The 17,594-nt window shown below is 34.2% G+C and overlaps 2 protein-coding genes across 5 annotated transcripts in view; one reads left to right on the forward strand and one right to left on the reverse strand.

Moving 5' to 3' along the window:
- Positions 1-17,594, forward strand: part of LOC111503577 (rho guanine nucleotide exchange factor 10) — a 432,407-nt gene that overhangs the window by 24,184 nt on the left and 390,629 nt on the right. The window lies entirely within an intron of this gene.
- LOC141482425 (uncharacterized) overlaps positions 4,188-17,594 on the reverse strand; it is a 391,773-nt gene continuing 378,366 nt past the window's right edge. Inside the window, exons 1-3 of one of the 2 annotated variants that reach the window (XM_074175651.1) lie at positions 5,322-5,853; positions 5,041-5,262; positions 4,189-4,985 (exon numbers count right to left, since the gene is read on the reverse strand). In XM_074175651.1, the coding sequence (XP_074031752.1) occupies positions 4,338-4,985; positions 5,041-5,262; positions 5,322-5,372 (921 nt within the window). In that variant the 5' untranslated portion in view covers positions 5,373-5,853 and the 3' untranslated portion in view covers positions 4,189-4,337. Of the gene's footprint in view, positions 4,986-5,040; positions 5,263-5,321; positions 5,854-17,594 lie in introns of those variants that run through there. The other variant, XM_074175650.1, reaches the window with a different exon arrangement.

The raw sequence follows: 17,594 nt of genomic DNA on the forward strand, positions 1-17,594 counted from the left end.
CGTTTTGAGAAATCACATATGTCCTTCCTGTAGCTGTTTTGGGATTCACTTTAGTTAATATCTGGCTTATTTTCACTTTCAAGATATCAGGTTTGTGTGGAAAAACAAATGAGGGAGCAGGGCCAGAAGGATGTAAAAATGTCAAATCTACATCTTCACTGTTGTTGTCTTTTGATAAAACACTTGCCAGCCACCAACGCCTATCATACTCACATGTGACATAACCTGAAACTTCATCCAATGTCAATGATTTACCACCTTCCACAATTCCTTGTATGCTTGATTCATCACTTGAGGAAAATATTTTACACTTTAATTCAGTCAAACTTAGAGGAATGAAAGTGTGAAATTGTTGAGTACCTTCAATAGTTTCAGCTTCTTTTATACGGTATTTCAACAAAGATTCTTCCTCTGAATACTCCAAGTTTGAGCAATATTCGAATTTAATACTGGTAATGTTTTCTTCACTCCATTGAAATAGTTGCAGAGGAGTCATAATATGTTTGTCGTAGGGTCTCTGTAAGCTTGCTTTTGCAGCAAGCCGTTTGACTGTCCCTCCCAGTCCGTCACAGGTTCCTTTGCCATGGGCAGTTGCGAAAAAATGCCACTCTGTTTTGATTCCAAAATCTTGTTCATGACTGCAGATATTAATAAAGTTTTTTCGATTCTTGTATTGCGCTGCAGATCCATCTGAGAAATAATAAATCTTTTTCAAACTAGGTAGAACATTACTTTTCAAAAATGATATCAATTTTCTTTGAAATAAATGGACAGCTATCGAGTCATGAATCAAGCATTCTGAAATAATTACAAAGCTTGTGTATTTGATTTCTTCCTTTTCATTGTAATACACAGCAAAAGGGTGCACAGTAGCTTGATCATTGTTCCAGTGGAAGGACTGTGCCTCGTCTTGCACTACGAAAGAATAGTTTTCTGAAAAGTCCAAACTTACAACTGCTTCATTTTCTTGGATTTGTTCTTTTAAGTCTTTGTAGTACTTGGATTGCTGTGTAGATATAAATGAATGTTTCTTTAGTGCAACAAGTTGTTCGCAAAAACTCTCTATGAATTCTTCCATCACAGTCTTGCAAAATGTCTCGAATGTGCATCTGTCAACAGGAAACCATTGTTTGTATGTGATTGCTTCTATCATACCTTCATCAAAGTGATTCAGAAGTACTTTTTTCAGATTTGAAACTCCTGGACATAATTATTAAGAATTAAAACTGTAAAACTTAATATTCACTTTACTTTCACAATCACAACTCACTCCTCACTAGTGCATAAGAATACTGACTGCTGTAACTGAAGTACAACTTGAATGGCAGAGAGTTCCTGTCTCTACAAGTTAAGTTCATGTAGAGACATGAAAAGATCTCCCACACTCCTCTGACTCATCCCACATTGTTTTACAACAAACAAATAAATAATCACATTTATCAGTATTAAACAGTAAATTTGTTTTCTGTGGATCTGAAACTAAGGGCCTATTCTAAATAAAAATTAGTTTGTAATAAATGACATTGAACAAAAGTAATATTGCTGTAAAGATATTGAGATAATTTAAATTATGCAGACTGATTTTATATAAAAGTATAACACACTGTAATTAGGCCTAATGGTTAATAATATTTGATTACAATTAAAATCACCTATTAATAAAATCTGTTTAGTAACAAGCATTAAGAGTTCCATAAATCACAAAAAAGTCAAGTTTGATTTAAACAATCTTGAACACTGTGCGTTTTAATATAAACAATTTCAGTTTTGGATATGATTCCATTAAGATCCCAACCTGAAATTTTGTATACATCTTAGTAATAACATGAGGAATATACAGTATTTTTTTGAAAATTTTCAATCATATGCATTTTTTGGAATTTGGTTTTGAAATTTTGAGTTTAAGTTGAAAATATTAAATGTTTTGAAAACTATCATGTTGTATATCAAATTAAAGCTAATTCAATTCTAAACAGAATTTCTTTTATTTTACCTTTCTATCTTAATCCAATCAAGAGATATTAATTAAAACGTAAATTCGTGTAAGTACGAAAACGTTTTTTTTTTAAACTTTGGAATAAGATTTTGAAAAAACTAAAAGAGATATATTTTTTTCTTTTTCATATTTAAGTTTCCTTTTCACCGGTGTAACTAATGTAACAATATCAACCCAGAAAAAAATTGTGAGGTAATTGGGATTTGATCACTTGATATGGATTGACCCCCAAATGTTCTTGATATTGATGTTATGAGCCGTTCTTAGTCGAAATAAAAAAAGTTGTGGAAAGGAATTACTGAAATATAGACGAGATTACTGAGAACTAAGTTCACCTTTGAATTTCCAACTGCAACTTTTTCGTTCGGCAATGAACAATCAAGTGAGATCAATTTTCAAAGAGTTGGACTAGGACTTGCCGAATTTTTTTTGTTCCTTTTTTGCACATATGCATAACGCAACATTATTCATAATGCCCGAATGCACGTTTTAGCTAATGCCCAACAAAAAATTTGACTAAGTAGGTACTGTTCGCAATACAATAAATGATCTCTAAGCAAAATCATATCTATTTACGGAGAACTTCAATACCTCCGTAAATGAATCGATTCCATTGACTGTCACTCCAGAGGCGAAGAGAAAACGGAAATTGGAAACGCTACTTGTAACTCTATACCCGTGACGTTAATAATAATCGCATTGTTTGCCATCAAAATAGAAAAGGCAAGAAGGCATTTCTTCGATAAAGTTATCGGTAGACTCCATCGAGACTGTTGGAACATAAAAGTAGCACTACCTTTAAGGGACAAAGAATTTAATTTGCATTGATGATAAAATTAAACTAGGTATAGTAAATCATCCTTTAAAGATAGACATATGCCGCCGCGGAACTTTTCGTTGACTTTCAAAAGCCTACGATTATTATGTCTTAGAAGGATTATTATCATAATTAATGCGGTATTCACAAGTATATGAATGATTTGTCATGAAATGACTGAAGATAATAAAAACTTTGAAGAACTGTAATGACTATGAAAGATCAACAATAATTTTTGATGGTGATGAGCAAATATTCTCGGTCGAACCAAAATCCACCTTTTTATTTTTTTTTTAACGAATTGAGGGCAAGCAAAATAAAAATGGTAAATTATAGACTCACAAAATTGGATATAAAACATTAGATATTGAGTATTTAAAACATAGCAGAGTTTAAAATTGAAATGATAAAATGATTTACAAAGTTCACTTGGTGTAGAAATTAATGTTGATGGACTTCTAAGAAATATTTGAAGATATGAGCTAACAAGGTAAATTTGAATTTCTTTGCTGGAAACACGTTTGAAACATTGTAACCTCGTGTCCGTACATTAAAAACCAGACCCCGTGTCAAAAAATAGGGCCTAGAAATAAATTATGAAACTATAATCTGTCATCTCCCAATTACGACGACTCCTGAAGCCTGACTCGCTTCGAATAAATCTTGATCTTCCAGCCGCCATATTTAATTTCCACTTCCCCCTAACAACTAATTGAAAAGAATCACGTAATGGGCCTTTACTTTCCCATTACTCCCTGTCGAAATACTTTAAAACACAATAGCTCCAGACACCATTATTATAATTGACCCGACACTCCCTGCATTATTGGCTCTTAAAGCCAACCCTTTCACGAAAAATAAATCACGTGGACATGCCCGTCTCTCGCATTTGTCCCGCAAGATATTCATAATAATAATTAGAGTGATATTCATTATTTGTTAGCGATTTGTATGGTCCCCTATGAGAGTGTTTGATTTTCGGTGGTAGGCTATAATTTCGGCTCGGTAGAACGGCATTCATCATAGGCTACTGAGAGGTTTTCAGCTATGTAATTTTGAGATGTTTCATTCGAATTTTATGCTGTGAATTGATAATTGATTGTAGATTGAAGGACTAGATAGGGCCGATCGTAGTAGGCTATGGGTATCATTTTATCAAAATCCATAGTTTGTTTCGATACCAGCAATTATTGGGGAAAGTGTAGTTTGGTCGTTACGGCGTATACAGTAATTTTATATTTTTTTTCATAGTCCTGGAATGTCTTCCTCGCAGTAGGTACAAGTGTTTTTGTGTGTTTAATTTGGTGTTTATGAAGTAATTTGATTAATATTTGATTCAATATGTAATTTTATTTTATGATAATTCTTAATTCTTTTATTTCTGACCGAGATATTATAAGCTTATATCGTCATAGTTACGCTATCAATAAAGAGGGTCATAACTCCCTTGGGACATTATAGATTTTATAATTCCCTCTACCTTTCACAAGTAAAAATAAATAGAAATGAAAACTGAACCATATTTTATTTATTCACGTCATTACAAATAATAAATGTACAATTTTGAAATGTTCCCTGAAAATTACTTCCGCCACTGGAAACAATTTCTTCTTTTGTATGGCTGGAGCTTCTGTTCACTACAGTCGAGGTACCTGCCTCTTCTGATGACAAAGTAGACAACATACGCGCCGTTTTATTTCTCAATTCGATGCTATCCTCCAAATACCCCTCCGCCACCGTGGAACTTTTCCAACCTCCGTGTCTTTTTAAGTTAGTCATAGTTGCTCCTGCATTGGCTAGAGCAGTAGCAGAAGTGCGACGAAGGCAATGTCCCGTATAGGAAGATGAGTTTGGCAATCCTAAATACATTGCGATTTTGCTGGGGATTTTCCCAAACATGTTTTTTCCAATTGGCTGAGATGTACATTTATTTTGTCGGAAGCTCAAAAAAAATCGTTCAATACCTTTAGGACGCAAAGACATATAAAGTCTTAATAAAGGCAAAGCGGAGAACTCTTTTTCATCCACAACTGTAAATTTCTTCGATACACCAGTTTTACTTTCCGGTACGTTCACTACCATAACGGAATCCCGGCCCTCTATATCCGATATCTTCATATTCAAAAGTTCCTGACTTCTGCATCCTCCAAAATAACCCATAATCAAAACAACCTATAAAAAAAAAGGAAATAAATACACACAAAAAGGAAAATAAGAAAAAAATTACCTTATGCAATAAATGAATATCATTAGGAGCGTCCTTTAGGAATCTGATAACATCTTTAGGAGATAAAACAGCAGACTTTTTCGGCTTATAACTCTTACTCTTCCGTTTCAAAAAAGCCTGTAGTTCATTGAACTTGGTGATATCTCGTTTCTCATGTATAGTCACCATCGATTTTAGCATTGACCATTTAGTCCATAAAGAATTCGGACTATACGTTTCTGACTGAAACGAATAAACACAATTACTACCAAATCTACCGAAAAACATAGAAAATTCCTTACCAGTTCTTGAAAATATGCCAGAAATACACTTTCAGTGACATCTTTTGGCATAACATTTTTCCGTGTCAGCCAGTCCAGATATATCTTGTATTCTTTTTGGTATACGGCTTCACTTTTCGATGGAATTAATGATTCTCTGCTTGTTCAGCTTTTTTCAAAATATCCTCCATTATATTTGGGGTAGAAAACACGTTTTCACCGCAAACACAGCTTGATAACAAAGTTCTGTTTATAAACAAGTAACATAGCAACAACCTAGCAACAAGAAAACTCTACTATAATCAACGGTACCTGATTCAAATATACCGGGAAGGTAATGAATTGGTACATTTTCCGTTTCAAAAATGAACAAAATTTTATTGAAATCGGTCAGAAATAAAATTATCTATGTACCACGGGAATTAATGAGCCTTAATAACCTCAGGCAATTGCTGTCCCTCGGGCCAGAGGCCCTCGGGACGCAAACTTTGCCATCGGTAATTAAGGCCCTCCTAATTCCCTTGATACATAAATAACTATTTTGAACTTTATTGGATTTTCAACGTTCCACAATCTGAAAAATAAACAATAGAAACAATATCAATAGAAAATGGAAAAAAATTCTACCCAGAAAAGTTAATTCGGCTATAAACTTCTATTCATCACTACGTGTATCTTCCCAACAAAAACTATACAGTGCATTTCTTTAATGCCACCCTTTTTATTTTTTCGACGAGTCAACTCAAAAAAGTGAAATTTAGGATAATGAAATTAATGCATGAATACTTACGAAACTTACGAAATATCGATTGGGAGCCATCTGGGGAAAAAGTTAAATGGAAAGGGGGGTCTTGTGACACATCATTTTGAAGCTCCTGATGAATACTTCGCAACCCTAAAATATGAAGTCAATATCTTCACTTACTAAAAAATGCCGGAACATTTTATAATTTCCTGAAGACAAACACATTAATATCGATATTTCTAGAAATATTCCTTTTTTGTCCGCTATATGGCAATTCCAACAACCATTTAAGGTTTGTTAAGTTATTTTTTGTTGATAAAAATGACAAAAAATGTCAGTACGACAGTGAACTTCATTGTACAGTCAGAATATTCTCATTTAGTTTTCGGTTTTACTAGTAGAAAGATCAATTTTCGTCCATTAGAAGAAAAAATTGAAGCGATTTTTATTTACGGTGCGACACGTAATTTTCACGAGACCTTAAGGATTTTCAATGAACGTTTTCCGAATCGTCCTATCTGTAGAAAATATTTGAGGGAACTTGTATCCAAATTCACAACTACCGGTAGTGTACATAACAAAAAGCTCCCAGGTCATCCGTCCATTCCGAAAGAACAGCAAGTGCAAATAATTGAAGAGATGGTAGTAAATCCTAACAGTCTACTTATTCCGTCTCGAATGTTTGTGAGGTGTCTCCTTCTACTGTGTGGAGACTTTTGAAGAGGAATAGAGATCATCCATACAAAATTAAAATGAAACACCAATTAACTGAAGACGACCCTGATCGAAGAACAGAATTCTGCGAAATCATGACGGAAACCATTTCAAAGCATCCTACTTATTTCCACAATATTTGTTTTAGTGACAAATGTACATTTCTTTTAAACGGCAATGTTCACAGACAAAATTGCCGTTATTGGAGTGACTGACACCAACCCTCACGTTTTCCAGGAAACACATGCCCAATATCCAGAAAAATTTAACGTTTGGGCAGGAATATTGACAAACCATATTGTAGGACCTCTATTTATTAATCAAAATTCAACAGTATTTGAATATGCTGAAAACTATTGTTGACCCTCTCATCACTGAAATCGTTAAGGCGAATCCTAATGAATTCGATATGGATATTATATTACAACAAGATGGAGCACCACCACTTTACTCCAGAGAAGTAAGAAACTATTTGGATAAGTACTACTTTTCCCGGTCGTTGGATTGGCCGTCGAGGTCCTGCAGAATTAGTATTTTTTCATGAATCACCTAGTAGTGTTGTGTAGCAATTTTTTAATTCACTTCAGTTCAGTGAGTGGAGAAAATCTCTCTCAAAAAAAATGTTTTCTTCAGACTTTCAAATCAAATTAAAGGTAAACAGTTTCCAATGGCTATCCATGCACTATTATTCTCATAAAAGTAGTAATAACGAGTTCATCTTGCAGTTACTCGAGACGAAAATAGTCGAATTTTTCCAAACTTCCCAGCCTTCGTTTCAACCATAATGAAACATTAACCAAACAGCAATTTCCATCAGGAGTTTCACAACGAACCGACAATTGAATTTTACATAATTCATCGTCAAAGGCGGTCCTTCACGTTTCCAAAGTAATCGAACATACAATCGAGCTTTACTTTATTCAGAAAGTTGGCCAAATACAGTGCATGAAATATACAACAAATCAATAATCGTTGAGGCTTCGAATAATAAAAATTCCACGGACATGGAAGTAAAAATAGACGGGAAATCTACCCGAAGACGGCACAAAGAGGCCGACTCACTTATTAGTGAATGCAACCGTAAGTGAAACGAAGAATTACCTGGCTGAAAATAACTTCAGGGGGATGACGACAATGCGGAAATAGATAGATTATTGTTTTGGTTGTGCTGCTTACACATTGACACGTTTTTGAACTGAATTTGGAATTCTTTATATCCTGAACATCTCAAACAACGCTGTTACACTAAGTAATTTGGATGAATCGTTTGAAAGTTATCGCGATAAGATAAACTTGACGCAACGCAGTAAGATTATATGCGTAGCGTCTACTGTAAGACGACGGGTAACATGTGCGGGGGTACAGGGGCGCTCTAAGCAATGAAGCGCCATCAGCGAGAACGCGACCCGAATGCGGGGCAGATGCGTGAGGACAGACGTCGTTGACGATTGTGTTAGTTTAGCAAATTTCTTTATAGGTAACTTAATTCAATTCTCGAAGCTATTCATTACTTAGTGCAGTTGGTATATTTATTCAGTTACTGTAAGTGAACATATAAATTACTAGCTGTTGCGCGCTCTTATATCAACGTACAACTGAAGCTACTGAACCTAGAATCTGGAAATATGCAGGTAGGTTCTTTGTATAGCGTAAATAAGCATCAAGAAAGGGAATCAGCAATTTCCACCCCCAGGGAGGAAAACAGGGGTTCAAAGATTATATTGAATCTCATCAGTTTTGGAGTTGGAAACCTGAAGTTTTTGGTGGATAAAAAATATGGTATCTTTGTTTGAAATGGTCTGTCATAAAACTTGATGTGACAAACTGAATTCTACCTGAGCGAAGCCACGGGCAACAACTTGTAATATTATAATATTACGTCGATCACCTGAATGTGATCTAGATTTAGAGACTCTCATGAGATTTTCAAGTGGATAAATTTACTATGAATTTTTATTTTCAACTATATTTCAACATTGTGATGATCCATATCTGTTTCATAAACATTTTATATTTTCTTTATACGTCACGTATAAGCTGTTCACCTAAAAAGCCTAAAAACAATAAGAACCAATATTTGTAGCCACAAACATAATAATATACCGAATGTTATACTGATTAAAGAAAAAAATGAAAAAGCTCATCTTTCAAATATCTCCATTACTTCCCAACGTTCGTGAAAATAATACAAATAACATATTCCTTTTGATTCACTGTAATCATCAACAAAAAAATATCACAAATACAAGATACTGTAGAATAAAAAACATCAAGTTTAATATATATTCAAACTGTTTTTTCCGTCTTCTTGTCTTTGGTTATAACAAAGTTGGTATTAATGTTTTACCCTCAACACTGAAAATAATCTAGAGCTGTTAGCTCAGTTGAGCGGGAAAGTTACCCAAATGGATCTTATTGTCAATGAAATATTTCCGAAAATATCTTGTCGTCTGCCATTTGTCGTGAGCTACATTACGACGTTTCGATTTTGAATATCCACACACATCTTCAGATGATAGCTGGCTTATTTCTGATGTTTCGAGACTATTTATGGGCGCGCCTTCTCCTCTATGTATTCGGATTGCGTGATTTTTCGGTACAGTACACTGTAAGTCGTTTTTCCACTTGAATAAGAACTTCCACGCGTTGCGAATCTGCACCAAATCAGGCAGCATACGTCTTCTTTGAACTCCCGTTCAAACCAGTGTGGGAAAAGTTAATACTTGATGTCTGGAGATGAAGGTATATATTTTACAAATAAAAGAAGTGATCACACTGATTGGAAAGATTACTTATGCAGCCAGTTTTAAATCTTTCTTTTGTGAAATTATCCATCAAATTAGGAAGTATATGTGTATTATGCCGCGTGTACTTTTGACATCTATTATACTTGAGAAATCTACAAAAAAAAAAATAGTAATACCTAATAAGATTATTCTCAGTTGACTTCAGTAAAAATCAAAGAGAAGCCAATACCTTCATATATGATTCTACTTGTGAAATATGTGGTTTTGTTAATAAAATGAATGAAGTTTTTAGAACTAGATTGACTTCTAGATTTTTTGGGTGAAAGCTGTAGTCTTCAATTCTTTCTCAGCACCTTCTTGGATAATTTTGAAAGACGATTCAACCAATCCTTGCAAAGAATATTTACGACTTTTTGTCACTCTAAAAGACAAATTTGCTCTGTCACATCGATAACTAATAGAAAATCATCCTTTATTATACAAAATTATCGTATAAAAATTGTACTTTCAGCTTTTCCTTTTTCTCATAAATATACAGGTCTAATACCAAACAAAAAAAGGGATTCATTAGAATGACTTTAAGTGAAGGGAAAACTAAGCCTTTAATTTAAGATTGATCTAATCCCATAAACTAGCTAGACAGGTGAATGTATTTATATTTGTTTGAAGTTTCTTTATGTTACAGAGGATGATTTGGTTATTTTGTATGTAATGGAGAATCACTATTATTAGATTTTGAAACTTTCTTCTGAAGAGGGATTATTCGACTTTTTTGTATGCCGATTCATCAAGCAAGGTTTTCATTTGTACACTTACAAGGAAAAAGTTATAGACAAGAAAATATGAGAATACAATTTATATCAATCCGAATATTGAATATTTCATCCATAACTCTTGAAAAATGAAATAATTCGCTTTTATTGTATTGAAATGTTTTGCTCTTCGTATCATTGAATTTTGCTTGAAAGGATACCTAATAACCTAAAATATCCATTACATTTTTTGTCTAAAGGTTACCACTGTAGTTCAGTGATCACTGGATACCCCGTTTCTATATACTTGGTTAAACTCTGATTGATATCCTTTCACCACTTATACTGAAAGGAATATTTTTGTTTAAATAGTAGAAAGCAATTAGTCTCTATACAGTTAAGCTCCAATTGCTGCTGTAAAACGCCATTGAAAAATTTGTGAATCAGGGTTCCATTGGAGGCAAAATTAACACCACAGGAATAAATTGAATCATGTAAAATTCCAGCTTGTTTGTTATCGGTTATAATAAGGATACGTTTTTCATCATATAGCATTTCAATTTATTTTTACCCATACATCACATTTTTCATCGGAGGCAAACGATCATGTGATAATCGATCATCCCGACTCTTTTATTTTGCATCTTCCTTTAAATAAATATTTACTCGGGTTAGCTTTCCGTAACAATTTCATAGCACAATAATTATAGGTCTCATCTGGTATTAACTATCTATATGCCGTAAAGGAAGAAATTTGAAGAAATTCAGGTCAAAGAGTGCTTTAAAAACTCAAAAAGTAATAATATAGATTTAAAAAATATTTAGATATAGGCATATTTCTCTATGAAATATACACTTTTTATGTTATTTGCATGAAAATGAAAATGATGCATGAAATTTTGAAGCTAAATTTAACCCGTTTTTTTTTAAATCCTTTCACAAACCATGTAGTTCCAGGTATTTTAATTTTCCTACGGCAAAAAAATCACAATTTTTTTTCATTCATCATAAATAGTTTGTAAATGAAAAAATTATTAGATTTAACTCATTTTTGACAAAAGGTCGTAATTTTATGAATGGATTGAGTGCTTTCTCTTGTAATGTTATTCAGATTGGTATTGAAAAGGGCAATAAGACAAGTGTTTTATCCCGAAACATTGAGGATGACAGTGTGCCATGTAAGTGAAATTTTACCTCTACCACACACTATATTGTGTAGCAATCCTGTGAATGATACCTGAATCAATTCCATAACGAATGTTTGGTGTACAAAGTCAATAGGAAAAAGGGGTTTTTATAATTCAATGTTCATATAAAAGTAGTTGTTTTCAAAAGTATAATTACTTTCGGGTAATTCAATGTCAATATGAAAGTAGTAGTTTTTCTTCCAGTTTGTGTCTGTGTATGATCTAAAAAACTTTGAGAAGGGTCAATTTTGTTTTAATAATTTAATTCTTGAATTATTGTTCAACCTAGATCCGCAAAAAAGTTGTGATACATTTCACTAATCACCAATTTCAACGTCAGAAAACAAATTTAGTCGTTCCTAATTTTAAAATACAAATTTAGTTGTTTTAATTTTGGAAACTATTGCTTTGTAAGCATTCAAAAAGATATGATTACAAAACTTCCTCTTCAAAGTGTAAAAAAATCACTTTCTGATTGAACTTCATGCTTCTTTGCTGAAGAATGGTTTGCAAATGTAGAAATAAGGTCGTCACATTCTAAAAAACTATGTTTATGTTCTTTTATACTTTCGGAAAAAAGTATCCCCGTTTGACCAATAAATGGTATTGGACAAGAACTACATGTCAACTTTTACTGCTGATATATCCGACACTGAAGTTTTATCTTGATTGTTTTTAATAGTTTTGCAGGAATTATCATTTGTTCCGAAAGGTTTTCGTTCTTGAACTTTTTGAAATCCTCAAGTTACTACATGCCTAACGGTAGACTTGGATGACTGTGCTATTGTATCACTTTCCGTACAGAACGTGTTCTAACGATGTACATAGCGGCTAAAATCGTTACAAGCTTTTAGATAATTGGATTTATCGCCGGTCTCGCTAGGATTAAAACAAATTTAATAATGTTTGCGAACTGTCGTACGTGAATCCAACTGCAATTCGCGGTAACTTTTTCAACATTTTTTCACCGAAGGCGAGTCTAAAACCGCTGGGAATCTCTTCCTCCGGTTCACGCCTGGAAGCGATTACCTACTCGAAAGAAATGAAACGACTAGATTTTTGGTTTCATTGCATCGCAGGAATGAATGTACTTGGATAAAGTTCGATAAATAGAATTGAACAATAGTAGCTGCAAACACCCGTTTCACAAAAGTTGTAAGTCTTTATTCTGTAACAATAGATGAATGAGGGAGTGTTAAAACAAACGATTTTTTATCGCTCTTTGGAAGTTGTGTTCCAAAATATAACCACAACCGAAGATATGTCTTAATTGCTTATAAAATCTTCAAGTCGATTTTTCTCATCTATATTTTTACTGAAGGATCAGAGTTATCTGATAAAACCGGCTTTGCCTTCTTACACAACTTACTTCCATACTTTGCAACTACCGAATAAAGCTTCCATTTTCACCTCGGAAATGTCAGCCATGTTGGTTCAATACAGTCAAACGTTAAATTCTCATCAGACTATTATTTTTACAGATAGTGAAAATGCTGTGGATATTGTGAACATATGTTCATATATTAAGCATGTTTAGTTTGTTAGCGAGAGCCATAAAAGTTAGTGTTTTGCGTGGTCAGCGATTATCCGCTATTTAAAAAAAATGAATCAAAGAATTTGCACCGAATTTTTTGTAGAAAATGGTATTTAGTGCTCAGAATCACTGAAATTGTTTACAAGTGGTACAAAGCTTTCCTCAGAAGGTTGAAAAGATATGAATAATGACCAACATGCCACTGAGACCAATAGTCACTGCCCCGGGCTCGCCGATCTACCACCTGGCGAAGCATCTGGCCTCGCTCTTCCAGCCCCATGTGGAAAAAATAATTCCTACGTCGAAGATTCGACAGACTTCGTTGGAAAAATTGGGGACTGAACTCTGGAGCCGACAGATATTCTGGTCAGCTTCGATGTTGTGTCCTTGTTTACCAATGTCCCACTGGAAGCCTCTCTCGAAGGGGCTAGCCTACTTGTTTCTGAGTGGACTCTTTAAAGCATGTATCCCGGAGAGTTTATTTCAATGGAGTGATATCTTGTATGAGCGTGGTGATTGAAAGTCCACTTACCCCAGTGATAGCAAACTTCATGGAACGTTTTGAAGAAAAAGCAGTGGACAGATTTGAATGAAAACCGATCTTGTGGCTAAGTTACGTGGATGGCACTTTCGTTATCTGGAAACATGGAAGGGACGCTCTAAACCTGTTCCTAGACCACTTGAACGGTCAACATCAAGTACACCATGGAGACTGAAGACGAGCAATGGATAGCATTCCTAGATGAAGTCATCGAACGATGTGGGGCTAGACTAATTCACAAAGTGAAACGAAAACCCCCGCACACGGATAGATACCTGCACGCACCATCCTAGTCAAAAGAAAGGAGTCATATCTGCTCTAACTCAACGGGCTCGAAGAATATGTAAACCAGAGTATTTCGAGAAAGAACTGAAACGTCTTCAAGTGACCTTGAGATCGAATGGATATAGTGTACCCTAGATCAACAAGGCCATGAAACCGAAGAGTTCCACGACTCAAAACGGGGAGGAGGCTCAGATGCGTATCTACCATATGTCCCCAGGGTCGTAGACATAATTGGAAAACTCTTGAGGAAACACAACATTGAAGCGGTTTTCAAACCCACCAAGAAGATACAACAGTCTCTGGTCGGTTGAAGAAAAGAGAGCAGTAGGGGTATATCGCATACCGTGCACTTGTGGGAAGGTATACATCGGAACCACCAATAGATCCATGGGAACAAGGCTGAAGGAGTATGAAAGAAACTGCAGACTAGGAAGGCACTGCAGACTCAGTGAAGGAAACCATAGGATTCTGTTTGAAAATACGAAACTCATTGTCCCCGACCAGGGATACCATAGCCGACTGGTACGGGAGGCAATGGTACCTAATTCAGGTAGAGTTATTAGCACACCAAACTACCTGACTCAACATAAATACGCTTTAGGCAGCCGTAATATCCAGTCATCAGAGATTACTTTCGGTGTATGAATCTCTGAAGATGCTAGCCACTCGCGCCAGCGAAATGTCAGGAAGAAATTCCTGACGGGGAAAATCGACGGGTTTCAATCCCGAAAAATAGTGATAGTAAAATTTGAGCTGTGTGAGGGTTAGAGTCAATCATGTTTTATGCGAATCTGATGCACTGGAGTATAGGAGGAAAGCAAGTCATAAACAATGAAACACAAATACAGAAAAGTATTACAAACATCCAACAAAATATCTATATACCAACTGGTAGTTGAAATAATATTGTTGGAGTGATAGCCATGGAAAGATTAGCAAAAAATTGTAATAAGCCCTCAGAGGCTGCATGTTTTTTGGAGACTTGGAAATGTACAACTAATTTGTTAAAATATGAAACAGATGTTTTCAACATTAATGAAACAACATTTTCAGAAATACCCCAAAAATCTTGTCTGATTCATTAAGAAATTAAAGACGATGAAATCATCTTCCCAAGGCGATCCGTTGCAAAGCCAAACTTTGACACGTACCACCGAACGAGATTCGTCTTCTGTTGTTCACTGTAGCTTTCACTGCAAGACCGATGCTATTGTATGACGACATTAAAAAAATGCTCCAATCTTTCAGAATATGTTATCGAACTTGTAATATCGGGATTTAATGTAAATTTCTAAAACATTATCGACCTTCAGCCGTTGCGCGAAAAACCCTTTCCTTACAACCTAATTCAATCGATTCCGATTCATTTCCCACGCTTATATCAACGACGAACATATCCGCTTTTTTTATCGAAGTTTTGTGGAAATTTCGTATAACGCGTTACAGGAAGAAGCAATTCCGAGGATTTTATTTGCAATTTCTCGGTTTTCCGTTTCAGAGGGACCTAATCTGAAACGTGTCTGCAAATATTTATGTTTATTCAAGATAGGAAATACATAAAGGCAGGTGTGAATTGCCATTAGGCGTTGTTGAGAAACGACTAGAAAGGATGGTTGTCACGGAAGGCGTACACGGCAGAGAGTATTATCGAAAATAATTGGAATATGCGCGCATACTACGGGAAAAATAGGTAAATTCATTGAAATTAGTTTGGAAATTGCTGATTTGGAATTTTTGAATCGTGATTCTTTTTTTGATTGATTCGGTCGTTACTTGATGAAGATCCATAGTAATTTTATAAACTACAACTCACGAAGTATTATCGAAAATAATTGGAATATGCGCGCATACTATGGGAAAAATAGGTAAATTCATGAAAATTAGTTTGGAAATTGCTGATTTGGAATTTTTGAATCGTGATTCTTTTTTTGATTGATTCGGTCGTTACTTGATGAAGATCCATAGTAATTTTATAAACTACAACTCACGATTTGATCTCCACAAACTTTATTTGAAAAATATATCACGACATGTTTCGTAGTTTTGCCAACAGTGATCTGAATACTACAAGTTGCTTCTTACACTAATATTTATATACTACAGGTAACCATAATTGAGACCACCTCCAACAAATTACCTAAACCTCTACCTAAGGTAGAGCATGATCACCTGTTCAATAATTTCATTTGCTTCCAAATGATTCAGTTTCAAACCTTTATTTTCTATGTGTAAAATTTCGAACGCTTCGTTCAAGATATGATTTTCTTCTAAATGATGATTTGAATATGTGGAACTTGTTTTCCTATTTACATAACTCATATTATGTTTCTGTATTCGATTCCTAAATGTTTCGCCAGTTTGACCAATATATACCTTAGGGCGCGTTCCACACTTTAATTTATATATACTACTGATTTCTCGAATTTGGATGTTTTATCTTTATTATTTTTAACTAACTTTCCCAACGTATTACTTGTTCTATATTCAATTTCAATATCTTGTTTCCTAAAAAATAAAGCCACTTTTTCCGTTGTTTGTCCAAAATACGTTAAAGCTCTATGATTTTGATTAACTAACTTATCAATAGGAAAAACGTCTCGAAGCGCTTCTGCGTAGACTTTTTTGGAAAGAATTTTGTTCATTAATTCGGCTTTGGACCCATCATTTACTGCAATTTGCTTGATGATATACGTTCTTTATTGAAATTATCAATTGAAAGAGGAACATTGACTAATCTGTCAATCATGCTATCATAGGCTGCTACTTTGTGTTGATATGTATCGTAATGTATATAATATCCGTATAGGACGGTTTGTGATAAATTGAAAAATCATGTTTGTTGTTCATTTTACTAATTGTTAAGTCCAAGAAATTGATTGGGTTGTCTGCTTCTACTTCAATAGTGAATTTAATGTTTTCATGAATTTTGTTAATATCCCTATGAAAATTATCTTATTGTCTCTTAGTACATATAAAACTAACCAAAACGTCATCCACATATCTATGCCAATACCTACAAGAAATTCTAATTTAAAGGATGTTCAAAAATCTACTTCTCTAGTATCAAACCTTTTGAAGAGGAATAAATATCGATGCTAAATTGAAAATAATTTTTTTGAGACATAACGACAGGTCTATGTCGTGATATATTTTTCAAATAAAGTTTGTGGGGATCAAATCGTGAGGTATAGTTTATGAAAATCGTGATTCTTTGTTACAAATAGCCTAAATAATATCTTTCGTAATCTTTTTCGGTCCCCATCGATTTTACTTTCAGCGTCGAAAGACTCTCTTTTTTCTCAGGAGAAAAAAACTAATTGAATAGAACTGGCCGATACTTGATGAAAATCTATATCGAAACTCATCAATAAAGTTTATTTTATGATTTTCACTATAAAGGGTTTTAGAAAAACCGCGACACTTATTTCGCTATACAATCTCAGTCGTAAAATAATTGTATAACGAAACATGTATCGCGGTTTTTGTGAAACCCTTTATAGTGAAAACCATATAATAAACTGTATCAATCGAAATAAAAAATAATGTAAAAGTTATTGACATCCATGGATTGAATATAACAACCTTTCAAAGAAGGATGAAACACTGTGAATTATGTTTAAAGTCAATTAAGGTACTTACAAGGTAAGTTTAGGCATCGTACTTTTATTATAAATAAAAGGGATAATTGTAAAAGCAAACTTTTAACGAAATGATGTTATCCAACTTCTGTAAATGACTTCCACATTTTTTCATAATTATGTGTCCAAGTAGAAAATATTTCATTTTTCT

Source organism: Leptinotarsa decemlineata, unplaced genomic scaffold (genome assembly GCF_025532065.1).
Source record: "Leptinotarsa decemlineata unplaced genomic scaffold, Ldec_3_MD MMD2_tig00001064_RagTag_RagTag, whole genome shotgun sequence".
Taxonomy (NCBI): Eukaryota; Metazoa; Arthropoda; class Insecta; order Coleoptera; family Chrysomelidae; genus Leptinotarsa; species Leptinotarsa decemlineata.